The sequence below is a fragment of the Bactrocera tryoni genome, unplaced genomic scaffold (genome assembly GCF_016617805.1).
Source record: "Bactrocera tryoni isolate S06 unplaced genomic scaffold, CSIRO_BtryS06_freeze2 scaffold_25, whole genome shotgun sequence".
NCBI classification, from domain to species: Eukaryota; Metazoa; Arthropoda; class Insecta; order Diptera; family Tephritidae; genus Bactrocera; species Bactrocera tryoni.
In genome coordinates, this window is record NW_024395977.1 from 13839593 (window position 1) to 13863084 (window position 23492).

The 23492-nt window shown below is 39.7% G+C and overlaps 1 protein-coding gene and 1 pseudogene across 1 annotated transcript; both read right to left on the reverse strand.

Annotated features, from left to right (window-relative positions):
* Positions 1-14594: 14594 nt before the first annotated feature.
* LOC120780264 lies at positions 14595-15848 on the reverse strand (annotated as a pseudogene).
* A 2653-nt stretch (positions 15849-18501) lies between these two features.
* Positions 18502-19117, reverse strand: LOC120780590 (jerky protein homolog-like). The gene has a single exon (XM_040112850.1). The coding sequence runs from the start codon at positions 19114-19116 to the stop codon at positions 18625-18627; it is 492 nt and encodes a 163-aa protein (XP_039968784.1). The 5' UTR covers position 19117; the 3' UTR covers positions 18502-18624.
* Between the last annotated feature and the right edge of the window lie 4375 nt (positions 19118-23492).

A 23492-nucleotide genomic window follows, 5' to 3' on the forward strand; every position in this document is an offset into this window, starting at 1 on the left:
GTAGCACCGTTGAACTGTAGTATGTAGCACTGTTGAACTTTATGTGATATTGTTCAATTCAGGTAGCACTTCCTGCTTTACCTGTTGCACTATATGCGTTATTGTTCAATTTAGGTAGCACTTCCTGCTTTACCTGTTGCACCAAGTTACTATATCCACGCGAAGGAAACACTTTCTTTTAGCTCGGGCGCCAATTATTCATCCTTCCACTTAAACGTGGAAAAAAAAACAAAATCTTTTTAACGTTTGGTTATTCTTTATTCAACTCTACTTTACGACTACTTAATACTAACAATAATATCTTACTTTATACCTATCAATAATTTATGGTCACATTGCACTTCAATGTGACCGTATAAAACTCGGCTGCGCTGTCGTTGTAACTCTGCTGTGGTGTTGTTGTTAATTTTCGCAATTTGTTATTTTGCGTTTCCTGTTGTTGAATTAATGCAGACATGTCGTCAGCAATCTTGGTTTATTAATTTTATTTGAGCTTTGTGTTTCCGTGCTTGTATTATTGCTGTGTTAGCTTGATTCTGGTGTTAACCAATTTGGTGTTAACTTATACAACACAGTTTTAAAACCAATTTGGATGTGAGCTGTGGGGCAACGCGGGTAGCAGCAACATCGAAATTCTTCGTCGTGCGCAATCAAAAATTCTTCGCACAATCACCGGAGCACCGGGGTATATTCGAAATGAGAACATACAGAGCAACTTTAGAATTCAAGACGTACGAACTAAAATAAAGCAACGAAGCGCGAAATATGCATTGAAATTATCGGTTCACCCAAACCAACTAGCAAGATCATTCTTGGGTGTGAACAGGAGCTCAAGATTACCAGCCCAGACGGAATATATTATAAATATGTACAAGTGAGGAATGTTCTCTGATCGCCATTCATTTGAGAGTGACTAGAAACGAATCTTTATTTATATTTTAGTATGGCTCAAGCAGCTCACGACTTCCGGTCTTTGAACAAATATCCTCCGGGTAGCCAGAAAACATCGGTTTGAAGGCGAAAAATTCCCTCCCTTTGAGGGCATGCACCTGGAATGTGTGGTGCCTTAATTGAGAAGGTGCCATTACCTAGGTGGTTGATGTTCTCATTAGAGTGAAGGCTGCCAACATCACCGCCCAAGAAATGTGATGGACTGGGCAAGGACTGCGGCGAGTAGGTTCTTGTGGCATTTACTAGAGTGATTATATAAGGGAGCGCAAGTTCGGTGTGGGATTCGTGGTGGGAGAGAGGATCCGTCGTCGAGTACTACCATTTACTCCGCTGGATGAACGTTTAACCATAATCCACATCAAAGCGAAGTTCTTTAACATATCGCTGATTTGCGCCCACGCCACGACGAAAGAGAAAGACGATGTGACCAAATAAAACATCCAGAAATGGGTTTAGGCCGGGGCCCGAAATATGAATATCTGTAGTTCTAGATTGCTGCATAACAAAATTCACCAACCTACCTGGCTGTCTCCGGATCGGAAAGCCACCAACCAGATCGATAAAGTTGTGACAGGCGGAAGACACGTTTCAAGTGTTTTAGACGTGCGTACGCTCCTAGGTCCTAACATTGACTCTGACAACTATCTTGTTGCAGCCAAAATACGCACCCGCCTGTATGCAGCAAAACACGCACGTCAACAAACACAAGGCAGCTGCAATCACAACAGACCGCCGAACGATTTTCGATTCGACTTGCACTCTTGCTCTCTGAGATCACTCGTCAACAACTCGGTATAAGGGAACTGTGGGACGGCATTTCATACTCCTTACGTACAGCTGCAACCGAAACCATTGGTTTCCGGAAAATGCAAAAGAATAGCTAATACGACAAGGAGTACCTTATCGCAGCGCAGAGAAAACAGACTGCCTACCTCACAACGTTACGATCGACCACAGCACGTGCGGTATGGGATAGATACCGAGAGTTGAACAGGGAAACGAGACGCATTTGCAAACAGAAAAAGAAGGAGGCAAAATGAGTGAGTATGAAGAGCTTGGAAAGCTGGCCGACAGGGGTAATGCGTGAAAGTTCTACGAAAAGATGCGCCGACTAACAGAAGGCTTCAAGCATACTCTTGTAGATCCCCCAGAGCTTATCCAGTGACTGATGCCCAGAGCATTCTTAAATAATGGAGGGAACATTTCTCATGCCTCCGGAATGGCAGTGAAAGTACAACGGCAGGAAAATGCGAACCCGATTCCCCAATCGATGACTTCGGAGCCGACGTTTCATTGCCCGACCATGAATAAGTTCGAATAGCAATTACCCGAATTGAAGAACAACAAAGCGGCCGGGGCCGATGGATTGCCGGCCGGGCTATTCAAACACGGCGGCGAAGAACTGTTAGGGAGCATGCATCAGCTTCTTTGTAAAATATGGTCCGACGAAAGTATGCCCAACGATAAGAAATTAAGTGTGCTTTTCCCAATCCACAAAAAGGGTGACCTCAAAATCTTCGCCAACTACTGTGGGATAAGTCACCTAAACATTGCGTATAAGATTCTGTCGAGCGTATTGTGTGAAAGATTAAAGCCCACCGTCAACAAACTGATTGGACCTTAGCAGTGTGGTTTCAGACCTGGCAAATCAACAACCGACCAGATATTCACCATGTGCCAAATCATGGAAAACACCCATGAAAAGGGAATCGTTAGACACCACCTCTTCGTCGATTTCAAAGTAGTTTGTGACAGCACGAAAAGGAGCTGTCATTATGCCCATTATGCCGCGATGACTGAATTTGGAATCCCCCAAAACTAATACGGCTGTGTAAACTGACGTTGAGCAACACCAAAAGCTTCGTCAGGATCGGGAAGGACCTATCCGAGCAGTTCGATACCAAACAAGAATTCAGACGAGGCGACTCCTTTTCATGTGACTTCTTCAAACTGCTACTGAGAAAATAATTCGAGCTGCAGAACTTATCAGAGAAGGTACCATCTGAGTATACAGAGTGTACAGCTGCTGGCATACGTCTATGATATTGACATCATTGGCCTTAACATCCGCGACGTTAGTTCTGCTTTGTACATAATTGAGAAGCAGCGAAGCAAATGGGTCTGATGCGGACGAGGTTAAGACGAAATATATCCCGTCATCAAACAAACAGTCGTCGCGACTCGCGACTAGGCACCTACGTCACTATTGACAGTCATAACCTCGAAGTTGTAGATAATTTTGTCTATTTTGGAAGCAGCATCAACACGAACAACAACGTGAGCTTAGGAATGCAACGCAGAAAATGTATTGCAAACAGATGCTACTAACTAGACAATTGAGAAGTTGCCTCAAATCATTAACTTGACATAATTGAGTTCGTTAACCTTCTTTATCTTACTGAAGTTAACATAAGGCCATAAGTCCTCTCTCGACGAACAAACACAAAACTTCATAAGTCACTCATTATTCCCGTCCTACTTGATGGTTGTTGTTGTTCTAACGCTTATCTAATCAACTATGATAAGGATTATCTACGTTGTCGTCGACGTCATCTTACGGGAGGCCCAAGAAACGTTCTGTTTCGACGAGGTGGGACCAAAGGGAAAACGGTGTCAGATCAGTGGGTTTGGTGGGGCATGCAAAGGAGTGGCCAGAGTCATGCGGAAACTCATCGCACGCAGGGCATATGTTGGATTTGTCGGGGTCTATTTTGGAGCAGTATGAGTTTAACCTGCTGCAATATTTGGAACGAAGCTGCGCGAAGGTCAGTCGCAACTCAAAGTCTTCGTCTGCTATGGGTGTTGTTTTGACTCCAAGAACGGTATTCCCTGGAAGGGAGTTGGTGAAGGTGTTAATAGCTTTGCTGTGAATGGCGGGCAGTACTTGTCGGAAGTAAGTTGTAATTGAGGAAAGAGCTCTTAATGTTCCTAGGAGGCGGTTCCGCTCCAAGCAGGTGATTGCAGGTGTGATTTCTGCGAAAGCATCCCAACAGGAACTGCTTGGAACGGAGTTCATTATGCTCTTAACTGGGAGCATAAGCGTTACTGTGAAGGTGTTCAAATGAATACATCAGGAAGCATCCATATTGGTGCGCCGAAGTTGAGGAACGGCCGGCCGATTGCCTTATATGTTGCCAACAACGTTTCATTGTTTTTCCCATGTGCTGCCGGCTAGCGACTTGAGGGTTTTGTTGCGGCTCTGTACCTTGGCGATAATCGCGGTCGTATGAGGACTGAAGGAGCATAGACTATCAAAAGTTACACCTAAAATCTTAGGGTTATTGACAGTCGGAATCTTGACGCCATCGACTGCAATGTTAAGGTCAAGTCTGTGCTCCTTTATCCAGTTTGTAAATATGGTCGCTGTGGATTTGGTGGGGGAGAGTGTTAAATTCCTTGCAGAAAAGATTCGAGAAAGGTCGGAGAGATAGCTGTTTACCTTTGGAACCCCTGCCATTGATTCCAATGCCTGACATCAATATCGTGCAATCATCAGCGTACGAAGTTTTGTAAACTTCCTCTGGGGCTGTGGAAGTTTCGAGATGTAGAAGTTAAGCAATAGCGGGGAGAGGACACCACAATACGGAACCCTTGTCGAATTCTTCTCAGCTTGGCATTTTCTCCTCTAAACGAGCACATGGGTAGTTCATGGTCCACTTATTCAGTCCTAGAGGGAGCGTGGTTTGTTCAATGTCCTGCAGTGGCGTTGTGTCACTGACTGTGTCAAAGATCTTTGACAAGTCCTTACATGGTGGTTTCTGGTTGAGACCACGAATCATACGGTGCACTTTTCGGAATCCATGTTGGTGGTTTGCTAGGCTCAGTTGGTGAGTGAAGGTCGGGAGTAGCAAGTCTTCACTACTAGGGAGAGGAGAGTGCTCGGACGATGGGACACCCCTTTGCTGGCAGGTTACCAGTTTTCAGTAGTGGGACCATTCTTCCGACTTTCCACACATCAGGTATTTGAAGAGTGGTCAGCGACAGGTTGAAGATCTTGGAGAGGAAGCTTGCCCCCGTCGAGCCAAGGTGCTTTAGCATAAGCATGTTGATTCCATCAGGGCCAATGGATTTAGACCATTTCGATTTGTTGATTACATTCTAATACACTTCATCGGTGAAAGTAAGTGGTGCGCAGTCTTTTGGCATTTAAGCAGCCGTCCGGTAACACATCGCATGGTTTTGTCCATCGAAGAGTGCAGTGTGAATTTCTGGCTAAAGTAGCTCGCGAACTTCTTCGGGTCCGAAAAGGCATGACCTTTGAATTGAACTTCAATTCGGTCATCATGTCTCTTCGGGTTAAACAAAGCCTTGACAGCAGAGAACTGCTTCGGTTGGGCGGAGTCCAGCAATTCTTCCAGCCGGGATGAAGCGAGCAGTAGCGGAAGAACCGTTATATGCACTTAAATTGACAAATTGGTGTGGTTTTTGGTCTGGTGGAATAATCCGTCCGTACTTCTTTCGAAATGGAGCTGGTGACACCGATACTGTCAATTGAGAGCGTATATAGACGATAACCAACTTTTTATCGCCGCAATTGGAAGACGTTAATACTGATAACATCTGGTTGTTATTTCTGCTAACAAATGAATTATTGCGATAAAACTTTGCAGATTTGATTATTTCAAGGAATTGTGACATTGAATGTCCTCCAAGAAGGAAGGGATTTAATGGAATTAGAACACTTCTTTTGGGTTTATTTGAAGTCATTGGTCTTTAGCAACAAACCAGACTCTCTTCATGTTTTAGAAGTCAATATTAAACGAGCTATACATGACATACGAATTGATTAATCGAAAATTTGGTTAGTAGCGTTCGTTCCTGCAAATGAAGTCGTGGAGATTGTTTGAATGCTGTTATATTGACAACTTAATTGCATCGATTGTACTTCACACTAAATAAAAAAAATGTGAATTTCCTTAACAATTAGTGTATTTTTTTATACTCTCGCAACAATGTTGCTAAGGAGAGTATTACAGTTTTGTTCACATAACGGTTGTTTGTAAGTCCTAAAACTAAAAGAGTCAGATATATATATACCAAAGTGATCAGGGTGACGAATAGAGTCGAAATCCGGATGTCTGTCTGTCCGTCCGTCCGTGCAAGCTGTAACTTGAGTAAAAATTGAGATATCATGATGAAACCTGGTACACGTATTTCTTGGCATAAGAAGGTTAAGTTCGAAGATGGGCAAAATCGGCCCACTGCCACGCCCACAAAATGGTGAAAACCGAAATTTGGCAAAAAGGATCGTATTAGGGAGGGGCGTATTTGGACGTAATTTTTTTGAAAAAGTGGGCGAGGTCCCGCCTCCTACTAAGTTTTTTGTACATATCTGGGAAACTACTATAGCTAAAAATCTATAGAGTAGTTTCCTTCAGGCATTTCCATATACAGTTCAAAAATGGAAGAAATCGGATAATAAACACGCCCACCTCCCATACAAAGGTTATGTTGAATATCACTAAAAGTGCGTTATCTGACTAACAAAAAACGTCAGAAATACTAAACCTTACGGAAGAAATGGCAGAAGGAAGCTGCACACAGGTTTTTTTTTTTAAATTTGAAAATGGGAGTGGCGTCGCCCACCTATGGACCGAAAACCAAATCTCAGGAACTACTTCGCCGATTTCAATGAAATTCGGTATATATTATTTTCTTAACACCCTGATGACATGTACGAAATATGGGTGAAATCGGTTCACAACTTTTACACAAATGCGGTATTTGAAAAATATGTTAATGACTGATATGAAATCTCGATTATCACTTTATCGTGCGAGAGTATAAAATGTTCGGTGACACCCGAACTTAGCTCTTCCTTACTTGTTTATTACCCTTTTTGGTATTTTCTTTTGGCACTATTGACAATTATGTTTTCTCCTTCGCACTCATTCAAATAAATCAAGAAATGAAAGAAACTTTTTTCCTCGCATTTAAGTAAACAAAAAATAATCCGAAAATTTGCGTTGGTGTTTGTGCATAGAGAAAAAATGTATAGTTGTATTGAAATATTTGACACAAGTGGGCAGCCGTGGTTGGCAGGGAATGTGCTCGAAAATTGTCTTGCTGGGTATCGACAGCATGTTTCCTATTCACTCACTCGCTATTTTGTATATAAGCATGTTAGTTTCCTTGTTATGTCTTTAGAGAAATCGAAAAGAAACTCAGAGTACACACTTTTGCCATATTTATTATACTCTTGCAATCTGTTGCTACAGAAATAGTTTTGTTCACCTAATGGTTGCAAGTATCACCTAAAATTAAGCGGGATAGATATAGGGTTATGTGTATGTATATATAAAAATGATCAGGATGTCGAAAAAATTGATATCCGCGTGACATATTCGCTTAATCGGATCACTCTCACTCCCACAAAGCGTAATTAACCGAAAACCCATAAAGTGCCATTACTAAGCACTAAACTAAAATGTAGAATTGTAATTGGCACAAAGGATTGTAATAGCAATGGACATCTGTGGGCAAAAAAGTTTGAAAAAGTTGGCGTGCGGTGTCAACCTCTAATAGCTTTTATGAATATAACTCTAAAACCACTTTCATCATCATTTTCTTCGTATGTGGCATGATAATACTTAATAGATAGAGTCGGTCGATACCACCAAAACTTCCATATAAAGATTTTCGTTTTTCTAACAAACCTAATGTGTCAGTCAGTCCTATACTGAGTTGTATATAGTAGATGTATATATGTATAAAGCTGCTTGGATTCCGAAAATTAACATTTTATGCCTTAAGGAGTTTCTCTGGCTTTGATTCCTGCAACTTACAAGAATTGCACCCGAACTTAGCTTCTCCTTACTTGTTTTTTAACTATTTCCCAAACCAACAGTACGAGATAACACGTTTTTTGAATTTATTGAGTGAGTACTGTGTGAGTTATTACATATTTGTAATAAGTGCCTCTAGAAAATCACAAAAGGAAATTAAAGTACGAGAAGAAAATATAAAAACAAACTTATTTTCGTTTTTAAATTCCTAATGTAATTTGGCAAAATTTTGTGAAATTTTATAAATTTGTATTTACCTATTTTTTTTATTCTTCCTAGCATAACATTCAAAATAGATTGGATGTTTGTCAGTTATAGAAAGTAGAATACTGTATAGAGCAGTATACTGTTGGAAAATTTCAATGTCTAATTAATTTAGTATGCCGAAAATATTTTTTTATAAAAATATATTTTATTTCAAGCATACAAACGATGAAATTTTAATGCATGGCTTACGCAGCCAATTCAAGCGACAGAAATATCAACGATTGACCTAATAGTCCAGTCATGATAGTAAGTTCACCTCTGAATTCGAGATACCCAGCTGTAAGTCTGTAAATACTTGTATATTGATACCCTAAAAGTTGTCTCAAAAGCTACATATGGTAGGGTGTACGCAACTATTAAATTTCAAGGTCAAAGGTCACAAAAATCGGTATTTTTCGCTTTTTTTGTAAATATCTCATTTCCTAAGGGTTTTTTGCTATTTGTATTTTTATCAGTATTGTAGAATACAACATTCTCTACAAATTTTGTTTGAAAAATTCTTCATATGGTGAACCGCATCGCGAACCACAACCATTCTTGCAGTTGCAGAAAATTGTATTTAGCAAATGTTCTGGAGCAGGTGGTAAAATTGTCATGATAGGCTCCAGAAAATCGTTTCGCATTGCCCAACCCCATACCTTCGTAATTACGATAGCGGTTAAGTACTTCTGTTGTAGTCTTGTAATGATAGTTTTATCATCTGGCATATACCCTGACAAGACATCTTTAAGCTCTTTTAGTGTGAATTGAGAATCATTATTATTTTCGATGTATTTGAAAATCTCTAACATAGCTTCTGTAACTTGATTATCTTGACGAGGTTTCTCAAGAGGCGATGGTGATGATGATTTATTTGAAAAGTTTATAAAGCAAGCAGCATGGTACTTCGCTTCAGCAGCGATCAAATCATACTGTAGAATTATACGACTTTTCACCGATTCTCCGAAATCATCCCCACATTCTTCTGATTTTTTGATAGCAGTATCTTTGAACTCAAGAGTACTCACATTTTTTATCTTCCGCCTGTACTTTTTTCTTTTCTTTTTCTCTGCAGCCTCATCAGCAACTTCGCCACAAAATAAACATTGATTCTTAAAATCAAACACTTCACCTCGTTTTTTACGGAGTACTAATGGAGAAGTTATAGTTTCTCCTTCTTCTTGTTTCCGTTGTGCTGCTTGGATACAGTTTTTACTAATGTAAACACTTCGGCACTTTTCATGCACTTTAACAGTGGTTACTGATTTTAAATAATCAACTAAACACCACTACGCACTACTTTAATAAGCGATTCACCTCCCGAATCTGACTTATTACATAGAAAACACAAATCAGCCATAGTTTTTGAAATTGTACGTCCGTAGTTTACCAAGATACGATTCAAACTGAAACAAAGAGAAGACGGTCGTAACTATACATCTTGAACATCTGTCCCTACTGGCTATAAATAGAAAGGTCCGTAGTGTATAATAGGGGCCCGTTTAATTCCCAGAAATAATTTTTGACGCAGTGGAAGGATTTTAAAATTTACAGATTTTAAAGAAGATGCACTTAATTATTTTCTATTTAAAATGTCATTAGTGTTAATCGGAATATAATTATATTATGATTTAAGTTTTTCCCTTAATTATTTTCTAATTTTAGGAAACGGTGATCAGTATTATTGAATAGATATAGACTTAAGGCATGAAGAAAATGATAAAATACACGTATAATATAATAGTTAATAAAAATTTACAAATATTTATAATCATTGATTTATCGATAGATCATCAACTATGTATATGTATATGGCGCGTTTTTGACCGGAGGCACCGGTTGACCTGAAGTGATGCTGTGACCGCGTGCTCTCCGCCCTCTATCTCGAAAATTTTTTCAAACAAAATTTGGAGAGAATTTTGTATTCTACAATATTGATAAGAAATACAAATAGCAAAAAACCCATAGGAAATGAGAGCTTAAGTGACTGGACTATAACTCCAACAGAAGTCGGCGCAGACTCATGAATAGCAGTAAGTTCGTATTTTCATTAATTGCATATTATTTATAGGTTCTTCATTTTACATACCGATTGTTATTTAAAGGAAAGCAATTCCTTTCTGAACCACAAATGACCAGCCATTTATTCGTACGTGATGTGTAGGCTCCTATGTGCCGTGATACAGGCCATAAAAGAATGTTAATTAAATTTGTTTATTTTGTTTTGAATTTTATATTACTAAATAATATATTTTGATTTTGTTTCGGATTATATACTATATACATACATATATGTATAGTTAAACTTCCCTTACTCGAATCACCATAATCCCCAAAAAAAATTCGAGTTAGAGCGACGTCGAGTTATAGAAGGAAATATGTCTGAAAATTGACTTCTATTGCCAATTCAAGTGTTGGAAATTTTTGTAACTTCGAGTTATGGAAGTTCAACTGTATTATAACTGTAGGTTAAGTTTAGATTTGAAACCAACAGTAAATGTATTTAAAATAAAATATTTGTAATAAATAAATGATTTAAAATTTACAAATTTTGTTTAAAATTTTAAGAATTATCACATGGTTGACAATACGAGTGTTTTAATTGTGTTAATGTTAAATTAAGTTTTAGAATCAGCTCGTGAATTTTAAATCTTAATTTGATATTTCATACGAAACATTTCGCAGTGTCTTAATAATGGTTATTTTGGGGTTTGAATTTTGTTGCCATTGTCGAATTTGTGTTCACAAGACTTGGACGATGTTATTGAAGAACGCGTAGAATAAATATTATGAACAGCGGTTAATTCTTCCGGGTTGTAATATCAAGTTTTCATTGTCAGGAGCTGCGCCATTACCTCAAAGATTAAATATCTTGAGAAATTATTAACGGTAAGAATAATCCAACGATAAAAGGGGGACCACTTTTGATGCAGTTTTCGCCAGAAGAATTAATAAAATAGAAATTAAAGATTTCAGAGCTATTTTCAGTTATCATAATCCACTGTAAATATTATTAAGGTGAGAATTTAATTGGAAAGTTTGTGTGTTGAACAAAAATAAATATTTGTGTTTGCCAAAAAATATTGTGTTGCAATAACATTGATTTCAATACCTTCATGTCTCCAATTTGCTATCATAAAGCTTCACTTCTCCTGTGCGGAAAGACTCTACACATTCTGTTTTAGTTTTCCAGGGTTGAGAAGATAGTGTTTAACTATTTTGTAACCACTATATGTTGGTTATTTATATATGTATGTATGACTTTTAATGGATTTTCTTAATGGTTTATTATAACTATGATTACATATATATAAGAAATACTATATAACACCATCATCAAATATTTAATAATGATAACCAACAAGTATTCACACCCTAACGATATTATAAAATATTTCCCACATTAAGTAAAATAATTTTAAATATATCATATCAAAATAAAAAACTTCTATCAATGACAAGTGTATTCTGAATAGTTAAATTACTATACTAAAACAAATTAAACAATTAATATATAATATCTATAAAAAAAATTTTATATGCGATTTAATTGGAAATTACACAAAAAAATTAATAATGAAACTAAATTCCGGGGTAAAGTAATAGTACATATAAATTGGCTAGACGCACTTAGAAATACTATATAAAAGTTGAGTGCGATTGCGAAATATGGTGGGACACAGAAGTTAGCAAAAGTGTAAGAGTTAGTGCAGAGTGCTATCAGCCAAGCTTTGGCGCAGAAAGGATATAGATAAAAAACACAACTTAAGAAAATAAGAAAATTAACAAAGTATGCATCGAAATACCGCAAACTAAAGCTTATAATAGAATTTAAGTGAACCCAGATATGGTATGCAACATCCCACTCAATATAATCAGTTCCTGAATGATTCTCCGCTTCCAGCGAGCGTCTTAACCCTTATTCTCCGTGGAGGAGGCATTCAACCCACCTACTCCATTTCACGCAGATTGCCGGCGTACTACTGACTTCCGGATAGGAAGGATTATGGGATAGCTGCTCTTCGGGTGCGTGCGTCTGATCGCACTGAAGTATGCGACACTTGCGTAGGCCCGCTCTGTAACAGTGATCACCCAAGCGGTCGATTAATGCGCGATCGCCGGGACGCAGTCCTGAACTTAAACCACGGGTCGGTCCTGAGTCGATCGATTTGGATCTGCACCAAAATGCAACATGGGCTGAACGGTACGCTGTTACGACCGTTGATCCGGTATGTTTCACTTAGGTAGCTGCTGACGACAGTAAAGCTGTCACGCTACTCAAAAGTACAGCGGATCAAATCAATGCGTTGATCAGAGCCCTGAAAATGCTAGACATTTTCATTACCAATTGGAAGAGTGGAATAAACACCCCGGTATCCGGTTGTCACAATCTCCAACACTGATCAGACGCCGGTACCTTTCGGACAATGTTGCCACAGAAAAAACTGAACGCCAGATACTCAGCACAGTACTCCTGATTGGCAATCCAGTCAGCAAAATTGCCAACAATACGTTGCTGAACTGGAACTGCACAGTCTCCGCCAACAACAACAACGTGGATGACCACGTTGCCCGAATACTAACCACGAAAACAAAAATTTGTACATAAAACAACAATGCATTCACCGATTGCACAAATAAACGCTACGCTCAAGCGCCAAGCAATAACGGTGCCAACTAAATCGCGTAAACAAACGACCGCAATAAAACATTACCGAAAGTCGATAGTCATCTAACGAATGGGTCACTGTTGACAGTCATAACATCGAAGACGTAGATAATTTCGTCTATGTTGGAACCAGCATCAACACCAACAGCAATGTCAGCCTGGAAATCCAACGCAGGATAACTCTTGCCAGGCTACTAACAGGTGCTACTTCGGCTTGATTAGGCAATTGAGAAGTAAAGTTCTCTCTTGACAAACAAAAATCAAACTCTATAAGTCACTCAATATTTCCGTCCTCCTATATGGTCCAGAAGCATGGGCGATGACAATATCTGATGAGTCGACGTTATGAGTTTTTGAGAGGAAGGTTCTGCGGCAGGTTTATGGTCCTCTGCGGATTGACAATACGCATATCACATTCGGTGGAACGAAGAGGTGTACGAGGTATACGACGACTTTGACATATGTAGTTCAGCGAATGAAGGAACATCGGCTGTTAGTTCATCTCGTGCGTACGGATGAAAACACTCAAGTTCTGAAAGTTTTCGACGCAATACCGGCTGGGGCAAAATTAGCGAAATTATTTCCTTAATAACACATGCGAAAACTATTATTAGAAGCCTAATGTCCGTAGTAAAAGTACACCACAGAATGACAAGAAGGCTAGGCTTCCTACGGCTAGAACTCAAGGTGGTAGCAGGCATGCAGTATGTCTCTGATTTTGAAAGATCCCCGTTGGGATGGTAAATGTCATTTGTGTTGTCGTCGATGTCATCTAAAGGTAGGCCCAAGAAACGTGCTGTTTCGACGGGGTCGGACCAAAGGGAGAAAGGTGTTAGATGGGTGGGGTTTGTGGGGCATGCAAAGAGGTGGTCAGTATCATGCGGAGACTCGTTGCATGCAGGACATACGTCGGGTATGTCAGGGTCTATTCTGGATAAGTAGGAGTTTAACCTGCTCCAGTATCCAGAACGAAGTTGCGCAAGGGTCACACGCATTTCTCGCGGCAGCTGGAGCTCTTCATCTGCGATGGGTGGTGGTTTAACTCCAAGAACGCCATTCACGGGAAGGGAGTCGGTGAAGGTGTTAATGGCTCCGCTGTGAATGGCGGTCAGTACCTGTCTGAAGTTAGTTGCGTCCGAAGTCCGGTCGGCGTACTGTACGACGTCGTCGACGTAATCCAGGAATGACCTTTTGATGCTCCTAGGAGGCGGTTCCGCTCCAAGCAGATGACTGCAGGGGTGATTTCTGCGAAAACATCCTAGCAGGAACTGACTGGAGAGGAGTTCATTATGCTCCTTAACTGGGAGCATAAGCGTCTCACTGTGTAGATGTTCAATGGGAGACATCAAAAGGCATCCTGTAGTGGTCCGGAGTGCAGTGTTCTGACAGGTCTGTAGTTTCCTCAACTGCGTACCACTGCATCCAGGCGACCATATGGGGGCTGCGTAATTGAGGACCGGCCGGCCGATTGCCTTGTATGTTGCCAGCAACGTTTCTTTGTCTTTTCCCCATGTGCTGCCGGCTAGCGACTTGAGGATTTTGTTGCGGCTCTGTACTTTGGCGATAATCGCGGTCGTATGAGGAGAGAAGGAGCATAGACTGTCGAATGTTACACCTAAAATCTTAGGATTGTTGACAGTCGGAATTTACGACGCCGTCGACTGCAATGTTAAGCTCAAGTCTATACTCCTTCGTCCAGTTTGTGAATATGGTCGCTGTGGATTTGGTGGGGAAAGTGTGAGATTTCGTGCAGTGAGGAAACGAGAAAGGTCGGAGAGGTAGCTGTTTACCTTCGAACACATGCCATCGATTCCATTGCCCGACGCCAATATCGTGCAGTCATCAGCGTACGAGGTTATGGAAACTCCTTCTGGTGGTTGTGGGAGTTTCGAGATATAGAAGTTAAACAGTAGTGGGGAGAGGACACCACCCTGCGGAACCCCCTGTTTAATTCTTCTCAGTTTAGATGTTTTACCTCGAAATAGTACGGATGACTGGCGACCGCTCAGATAGTTCATGGTCCACCTCTTTAGCCCTGGAGGGAGCGTAGTTGTTTCGATGTCCTGCAGTAGCGTTTAGTGATTGACCGTGTCAAACGCTTTTGACAGGTCCAACGCTACGAGGATCGTTCTTTCGCAGGGTGGTTTCTGGTTGAGGCCACGAACTATCTGGGCGTTTATGACGCTAAGTGCTGTGGTGGTGCTGTGCACTTTTCGGAATCCATGCTGGTGGTTGGCTAGGCTCAGGTGGTGAGTGAAGGTCGGGAGTAGCAAGGCCTCAAGTGTCTTCACTACTGGGGAGAGGAGAGTTATCGGTCGATAAGATTCCCCTTTGTTGGCGGGTTTCCCAGGTTTCAGTATTGGGACCACTCTTCCGACTTTCCACACATCGGGTATTTGAAGAGTGGTCAGCGACAGATTGAGGACCTTGGTGAGATATCCTACTCCCGTCGAGCCTAGATGCTTTAGCATCAGCATGTTGATTCCATCAGGGCCAATGGATTTAGATGATTTAGCTTTTTTGATGGCACCCTGAACCTCCTCATCGGTGAAAGTAAGTGGCACGCCTTCGTTTGGCATTTTGCGCAGCCGTCGGTTAACACATCGTTTAGCTTTGTCTACTCACTCCGGTGGAGAGGTTACAGGACTTCAGGTGCTCTATCCATTTCGTCCGCTTATGTTGGTTTACCATTCGCCGAATCTCCAAGTTAAGATCCCTTATTCGGGGATCCCCGGGATCGGCATGGCGTAAGGTGTCGCGCTCATTAGCTAAAACGGCTGCTTCGGCTGGGAAGTTGGGGCGGATTTCCGCGATTCTTCCAGCCGGGATGAAGCGAGCGGTAGCTGCTGCGACCACCTTGCGGAATTGACGTTCGCCAACACATACGTCCATAGGAATAGGTAGAGCTTTGAAGGTGCTCTCAGTAAATTCTGTGAAGCCGCCCCAATTAGCTTTGTTAAAGTTAAAATAGGTGTGGTTGTCCACAGAAACAAAATCGGGAGGCTTCTCGATCGAGATAATTATGGGCAGATGATCTGATGCGAGAGTTAGCATAGGTCGCCAGGTTATGCTGTTTATCAGACCACCGCTAGCAATGGTAATATCAGGCGAGCTATTACAGGTGCCCATAACTCTGGTGGGGGCTTGTCATTCATTGTGCAGAATGTCGAATCGTCAATCTGTTCCGCCAGCTCCATCCCCCTACGATCATTTGACAGGCAGGAATGCCAAGATCGTGGTGCGCGTTAAAGTCGCCTAGTACCAGACGGTTTTTACCACGAAGTAGCGCACCTATATTCGGGTGATATCCTGTTGGGCAACATGTAACTGGAGGGATGTATATATTAAATATTTCGAACTCGACATCGCCTGACCGGATAGCTATACCCTGACATTCTAGGGTAGTATCCCTGGGGTCGATGTCTACATCGATTAGACGATACTGCACGGTGTTGTGCAATATGAAAGCTAGGCCACCACCATTATCTCGCTCGCGATCTTTACGTATAACGTTGAAACCTGCACAACTTAGAAGATCTGAGCGGCTGTTTAACTTGGTTTCTTGGACCGCAGCTATCGATAGACGTTCCCGATTCATAAGTGCAACTATCTCCTCGATCTTACTCTGGAGTCCGTTGCAGTTAAATTGAAGCAGCCGAGGTTGTCGCGGGTGTCCGTGGGTGATCCTGGGGGTGCGGGAGTGACGTGTGGGTGGAATTTGTTGCAGCTGTAGTACCCGCAGGGGCGGTTGTCGCGCTGGGGTGTTTATAGGCGACGCCACTGTTGTGAGTTGCGGGGGCAGACTCCTGCAGCATGGGGCAACGTATGAGTCACTCCACTCACGTGTGGTGCGCAGGCCGGAACACGCCGAAAAGTGACACCAGCCAGTACAAGAGTTGCACTTGACGGATGCCACGTTCCAACGTATGACGGTCTGACACACGGAACAGACAGTGCGAGGGACGAAGAGCTGCTGGTTGGTTCTCGCACGAGGATTGGAGCGGGATGATGGTTGGGGGGGGGACAAGTCAGAGGGGGAGCTATGTTGCCTGATTGAGCTCCTAGGGACCGTAGAGGTCCTCTGTTGGCCACTCGGATTTGGTGGCGGCGCGGCGCGCGAACTATGTGCGGATTGCACAGCCGTAGAGGCTTGGGTCGCAGTATTGCGCAGACAACATGGGGCCACGTAACGCGTGGTCCACTCCCTATGTGTCTTAAGGCCTGAACAGGTCTTAAGATGGCTCCATCCATTGCATGTGTTGCACCTGACCGAGGTGGAGTTTGGAAGGAGCCGTTTTGCGCATACGCAGCAGAAAAATTCCTCCGGGCCCGGGTTGGACTCAATGCCAGCGCGAGTCAGGAGGATACGGAGCAACCCTGCTGCAAGGCGTTGCTCTAGTAACGACAAACACAAATTAACACTTACCGATCCAAACGGGGTTAGATCGCCGAAAGAACAGCCCTTGGTCGGATGAAATCCGAGCCAATTCCGGTGCGTAGAACCGGCTGTCGTGGGAATTGCATTTGTTATAGGTCTTTGCGGAACGTTCCTTGAAGCGAATAAATGCCTTATTAATCAAAGTTGCGGCGGAGTTACATGGCTCTTCTGTGAAACAAAGTCTTAACTGAGCTAAAAACCAAAGCTGTCAATAATTCAATTGAATTGCTAATTCAATAATTAGTATATTTGGATATACTTGTACAATATGTAAACGAAACAACAGACTCAGAGCAACGACTTTATTTTCGGAGTATTGAAGAGTGATTTACATGAACGAACAAAATGTTATTTATTCAATGCTGCAATTGATGATGATGCCAATGCTACCGCTGTAGGCATTTTTGTTATAGCAGTCGTTACTTTGGCCTAACGGTGAGTTAAACTTTATGTTCAATTCCGGACGTCCAATAACTAATTCATGTACTATCTACATACTACTGTGATCAAATTGAAAGGTGAATTTTGTCCATTTCATCTCCTTCAAAGTAATTCTCTCCCGCTGCAATACATTTATGCCAACGAATTTTCCAGTCATCATAGCACCTGGAAAAATCTTCCTTGGAAAAGTCCGCAGAGCCCTTTTCGATTCAGCTTTTATGTCCTCAATTGAGTCAAAGTGCCTTCGGAGTGGTCATGTGAATTTGCTGAATAGCCAGAAGTTACATGAAGGTAAATCAGGCGAATGCGGTAGTTGCGACGCGACATTAGTTGAAAAGTATGAGATAGTGCATTATCGCACTTCTTTTTTAAATAAATTAAGACATAGTAAAAATCGAAGAACTCACTTTTAGAGCCTCACAAAAGCACGCGTATCTCAAATACTAATGAATATGTTGACGTGAAATTTAGCGTAGATGTCACTAACAGTACTACAGTAGACGCTCGGAAATTAGAACCACTTTATTTTTGGGGTAGTTCTAATTTCCGAAATGTTCTAATTTCTGGACGGTTTTTTTTAACGTAAATAATAAAACTAATAGTCAAGCCATTTCCAGAAACTATATAAAAATATTTTTTTTATTTTTTTCTTATTTTATTTAAAAACATAACAATTCAGTCCTTACATAACAATTATGAAAAAAAAAACAACTTAAAATTTCAGAAATTAATTAAAAATTCAGGATAAGGGCTCAGTTCAAAATTAATTTTTGTTTGACATATAATCAGTAATATTTGTTTTTTTTTTTTTTTTGGTTTCTTTAAATCCGATATAACAATATCGTTACGGAGGGACAAAAGATTGGCCATGTGCTTACTGGAAGACAATTCACTCTTGTTGCACCAATTTATTAAATTGTTAACGCTTTCAATAGCTATAGCATTTGAAATAACTGGTGTGTATCAACAACTTCATCTTCACTGCTATCAGAAAACTCAGCACTGCTACTTAGGTCATAACCAGTTCCGTCTTCAAACTCATCTTCATTCCATTTCTCGATGCCATCAATACACATGAAACTGTTTGTATCAATTTATGCTAAAAGATTTTGATTTATTTGGAGAGCTTCATTGCAGTCCTCATTTTTGTTAAGCAACTGTGCTAGTGGCACATCATCATCGCTGTCGTATTGGTCAGAGTCCCAATTTAACAACTTTGACCAAGAATTCCTCATCACTGTTTGCGCTATCTTAACCCAAGCTTGTTTCAGAAATATTATTGCCTTTCGGATGGAATGGGATTTCAACAGACTATTCAGTGCACCACCTTTAGCTATTATTTCAGCAAGTAACTTACTTCTGTAAACAAGTTTTGTTAACTTTATGGGATTTTGATCCATTGGTTGCACAGCTGCTGTCACATTTGGCGGCAAGAAATATGCAACTATGTTGCCATCTTTGCTTTGAAGATGTTCAATTGGTGCATGCGCTGAGCCGTTATCAATAAGCAAAAGAGCCTTCGGAGACAAGTTATTTTTTTGAGAAAACTGGTGTCGGGTGTCACCGAACATTTTATACTCTCGCATGATAAAGTGATAATCGCGATTTCATTATCCGTCATTTACATATTTTTCAAATACCGTATTTCTGTAAAGTTTTATTCCGCTATCATCATTGGTTCCTAATGTACATACATTTATATTATACAGAGAAGGCATCAGATGGAATTCAAAATAGCGTTCCATTGAAAGAAGGCGTGGTTGTGAACCGATTTCACCCATATTTTGTACATGTCATCAGGGTGTTAAGAAAATATTATATACCGAATTTCATTGAAATTGGTATAGTAGTTCCTGAGATATGGTTTTTGGTCCATAAGTGGGCGACGCCACGCCCATTTTCAATTAAAAAAAAAGCCTGGGTGCAGCTTCTTACTGCCATTTCTTCCGTAAAATTTAGTGCTTCTGACGTTTTTTGTTAGTCGGTTAACGCACTTTTAGTGATTTTCAACATAACCTTTGTATGGGAGGTGGACGTGGTTATTATCCGATTTCTTCCATTTTTTGACTATATATGGAAATGCCTGAAGGAAACGACTCTATAGAGTTTGGTTGACATAGCTATAGTAGTTTCCGAGATATGTACAAAAAACTTAGTAGGGGGCGGGGCACGCCCACTTTTCCAAAACAAATTACGTCCAAATATGCCCCTCCTTAATGCGATCCTTTGTGCCAAATTTCACTTTAATATCTTTATTTATGGCTTAGTTATGACACTTTATAGGTTTTCGGTTTTCGCCATTTTGTGGGCGTGGCAGTGAGCCGAGTTTGCCCATCTTCGAACTTAACCTTCTTATGGAGCCAAGAAATACGTGTACCAAGTTTCCATGATATCTCAATTTTTACTCAAGTTACAGCTTGCACGGACGGACAGACAGACAGACATCCGGATTTCAACTCTACTCGTCACCCTGATCACTTTGATATATATAACCCTATATCTGACTCTTTTAGTTTTAGGACTTACAAACAACCGTTATGTGAACAAAATTATTTTCTCTTACTTCATTAATAAATATCTTGTGAAACCAATCATGAAAGATCCGAGACGTCATCCAAGCATTTTTGGAAAAGTTGTAATGAAGTAGATTATTAAAACCTTTGAAGCTCCTGGGATTTTTGGCTTTTCCAATAACTAAGGGCACTAATTTGTGAGAGCTATCAGCATTTGAACCAAGTAAAATTGAGATTCGTTCTTTTTGAATTTTGTATCCAGGCGCACTTTTTTCACAAGCAGAGACATATGTTTTATCTGGTAGGCAACGATAAAGTAATCCGGTTTCGTCCACATTATATTAACTCCATCTCAGTGACTTTTGCATGGAATCTGTGAGTAAATGGAGTGATCGAGGCAATATCACTAGAAAGAATCTCGCCACCAATCTTTAAAATACGAATGCCGTGTCGCTTTTTAAATTTAGTAAACCATCCATCGCTTGCTCGGAATGCATTTTTATTTTTATCGGGGTATTCTTGACCAAAAATTTGTTTAGCTTTTTTCTTTAATATTGTTCCTGTCAATGTACACTTCCTTTCGCATTGTTTTAAAAACTACTCATAAAGACGACTTTCCATTTTCGGAAATTCGGCACTATGCATAGTTTTATTTGATGCTTCCTGATAAGTGTTGGAAACGTCATTTAATATAGATGATCTATTTGATCTATTTGGCTTGATATATGTAGCTGATGGCAGATTTGCTCACATTGAAATCTAGCGCTAGACGATTCCCTTGAACTCCTTTTTCCAGCTTTTCCAATATCTTTACTTTGGTTTCTAAAGATAAAGTTGTTTTTCTACGCTTATTTGACATTTTTAGTAAGTTATTTTTAGTTTTCAGTAGAGTCTAGCAAAATATATCCACGTGCATCAAATTTCAAATAGGAATGACAAAAACACCAAAAATATGGCAAAATAAAAACTAAAAAGGAATTAAATATATACTTGGGGATTCCCCTTTCTATTTTACCTTTGTTCAGTGAAATAAAAACCTAGAATGGGAATTCCTTTGTGTTAAAAATTAAAAAAAAAAAAACTCTCAGAAATTAGAACCTCAAGTTCTAATTTCAGAGCGTCCAATGCATTAAAAACTCTGGTTCTAATTTCTGGATGTTCTAATTTCTGAGAGTTCTAATTTGTGAGCGTCTACTGTACCAACTTACAGAAAAAAATTACCGATTCGAAAAACACGCGAAGTATAAATTAAAATCACCTTTCTATTTGATCACAGTTGTATTTCGACCAGTTTTAATTCAGGATTTCAGTATAAAAAAGTCCTACTAATTGATATGGATGCAGTAGCATACTAGATATATGTGGCTGCTGTTAACGCTCTCTATGTAATGTATCACAAGATGATGCATTTCACTTGTCGTTCGTTTGAATTTTATAGACCAGCGAAGATTGTGCGGTTTTCTACTGTTAACAGTTTCATTATACTCTCGCAACAAAGTTGCTAAGGAGAGTATTATAGTTTTGTTCACATAACTGTTGTTTGTAAGTCCTAAAACTAAAAGAGTCAGATATAGCGTTATATTTACCAAAGTGATCAGGGTGACGAGTAGAGTTGAAATCCGGATGTCTGCCTGTCCGTCCGTACAAGCTGTAACCTGAGTAAAAATTGAGATATCATGATGAAACTTGGTACACGTATTTCTTGGCTCCATAAGAAGGTTAAGTAGATAAGCAAAATCGGCTCACTGCCACGCCCACACAATGGCGAAAACCGAAAACCTATAAAGTGTCATAACTAAGCCATAAATAAAGATATTAAAGTGAAATTTGGCACAAAGGATCGCATTAAGGAGGGGCATATTTGGACGTAATTTTTTTTGGAAAAGTGGGCGTGCCCCCGCCCCCTACTAAGTTTTTTGCACATATCTCGGAAACTACTATAGCTATGTCAACCAAACTCTACAGAGTCGTTTCCTTTAGGCATTTCCATAGATAGTCAAAAAATGGAAGAAATCGGATAATAACCACGTCCACCTCCCATACAAAGGTTATGTTGAAAATCACTAAAAGTGCGTTAACCGACTAACAAAAAAAGTCAGAAACACTAAATTTTACGGAAGAAATAGCAGAAGGAAGCTGCACCCAGGCTTCTTTTAAAAATTGAAAATGGGCGTGGCGTCGCCCACTTATGGGCCAAAAACCATATCTCAGGAACTACTAGACCGATTTCAATGAAATTTGGTAATATTTTCTTAACACCCTGATGACGTGTACGAAGTATTGGTGAAAACGGTTCACAACCACGCTTTCTTCCAATATAACGCTATTTTGAATTCCATCTGATGCCTTCTCTGTATAATATATACATTAGGAACCAATGATGATAGCGGAATAAAAGTTTACACAAATACGGTATTTGAAAAATATGTAAATGACGGATAATGATATCTCGATTATCACTTTATCATGCGAGAGCATAAAATGTTCGGTGACACCCGAACTTAGCCCTTCCTTACTTGTTTAATTCACTATTGTAAAATAATAAGGGAATCTGGACCATTGATTGAGGGCAAACATAGACAATTAAAAACGTACGCAAAAAATATAACATTGAGAAAAAACATATTTGTTCAATTCACAACCTGTCGTAAAGCATCGTAAAATCGTAAAATTATAAATTTTTACACATGTTTTTTATAATTTTACGATTTTACAATGCTTTACGACAGGTTGTGAATTGCTCAATTATTATCTTTGGCAAGGAAACTTACATTTTGTTTTTCTGAATTTATACAAAATTTTGAAAATTTAGAATATAACTGCAGCAACCGACAATACTCTTCGAAAACTTCAACATATTACAATGAATTTAAAAAGCACTTCACAACTGATATTACAGATGATGTTGTTGTTGTAATTTGTTATTCATTTGTAAAGCGATATGGCACCAATATTTAAAAAAGATTTTATAACATTTTTTTATAAACCCCAATTTACAGCGTACAAAATTTGTGAAGTCTTTAAACTAGAAAATAATATAAATTTGCTATGCAATGAAATCAAAATTAATAAATTTGAGAGCCATTTTCAGTCCTATTTAACAGGAGGAGAAATGCAAAACTTTTATATATTTAATTTAAAAGATATTATTTTCCATAGTATTAAGTATAATAATGTAAATAATAATACGTTTTTAAAACCTAAGTTTCATTTTTAAGAACAATGAAATGAAATCAATGAAAAAAATAAGTTTTAAAAACATAAGTTTAATTTTAAGAACAATGAAATGAAAAACATGAAAAAAAAAATAAGTTTTTGCATTTTTATTTAAGGCAATTCCATTAGTATTAAATGTAAAGACAGGGAGACTTAATTCTAGAGTCAAAGACCTTTTAATCTAAGGAAGTGGTTTTTATTTGATGGCCTTATATTAAGAACGTCTTTACTTT

Bases quoted from the DNA above. Each gene is read 5' to 3' on its own strand.
- LOC120780590 (XM_040112850.1), bottom strand. From the start codon at position 19,116: ATGCGAGAGTATAAAATGTTCGGTGACACCCGACACCAGTTTTCTCAA.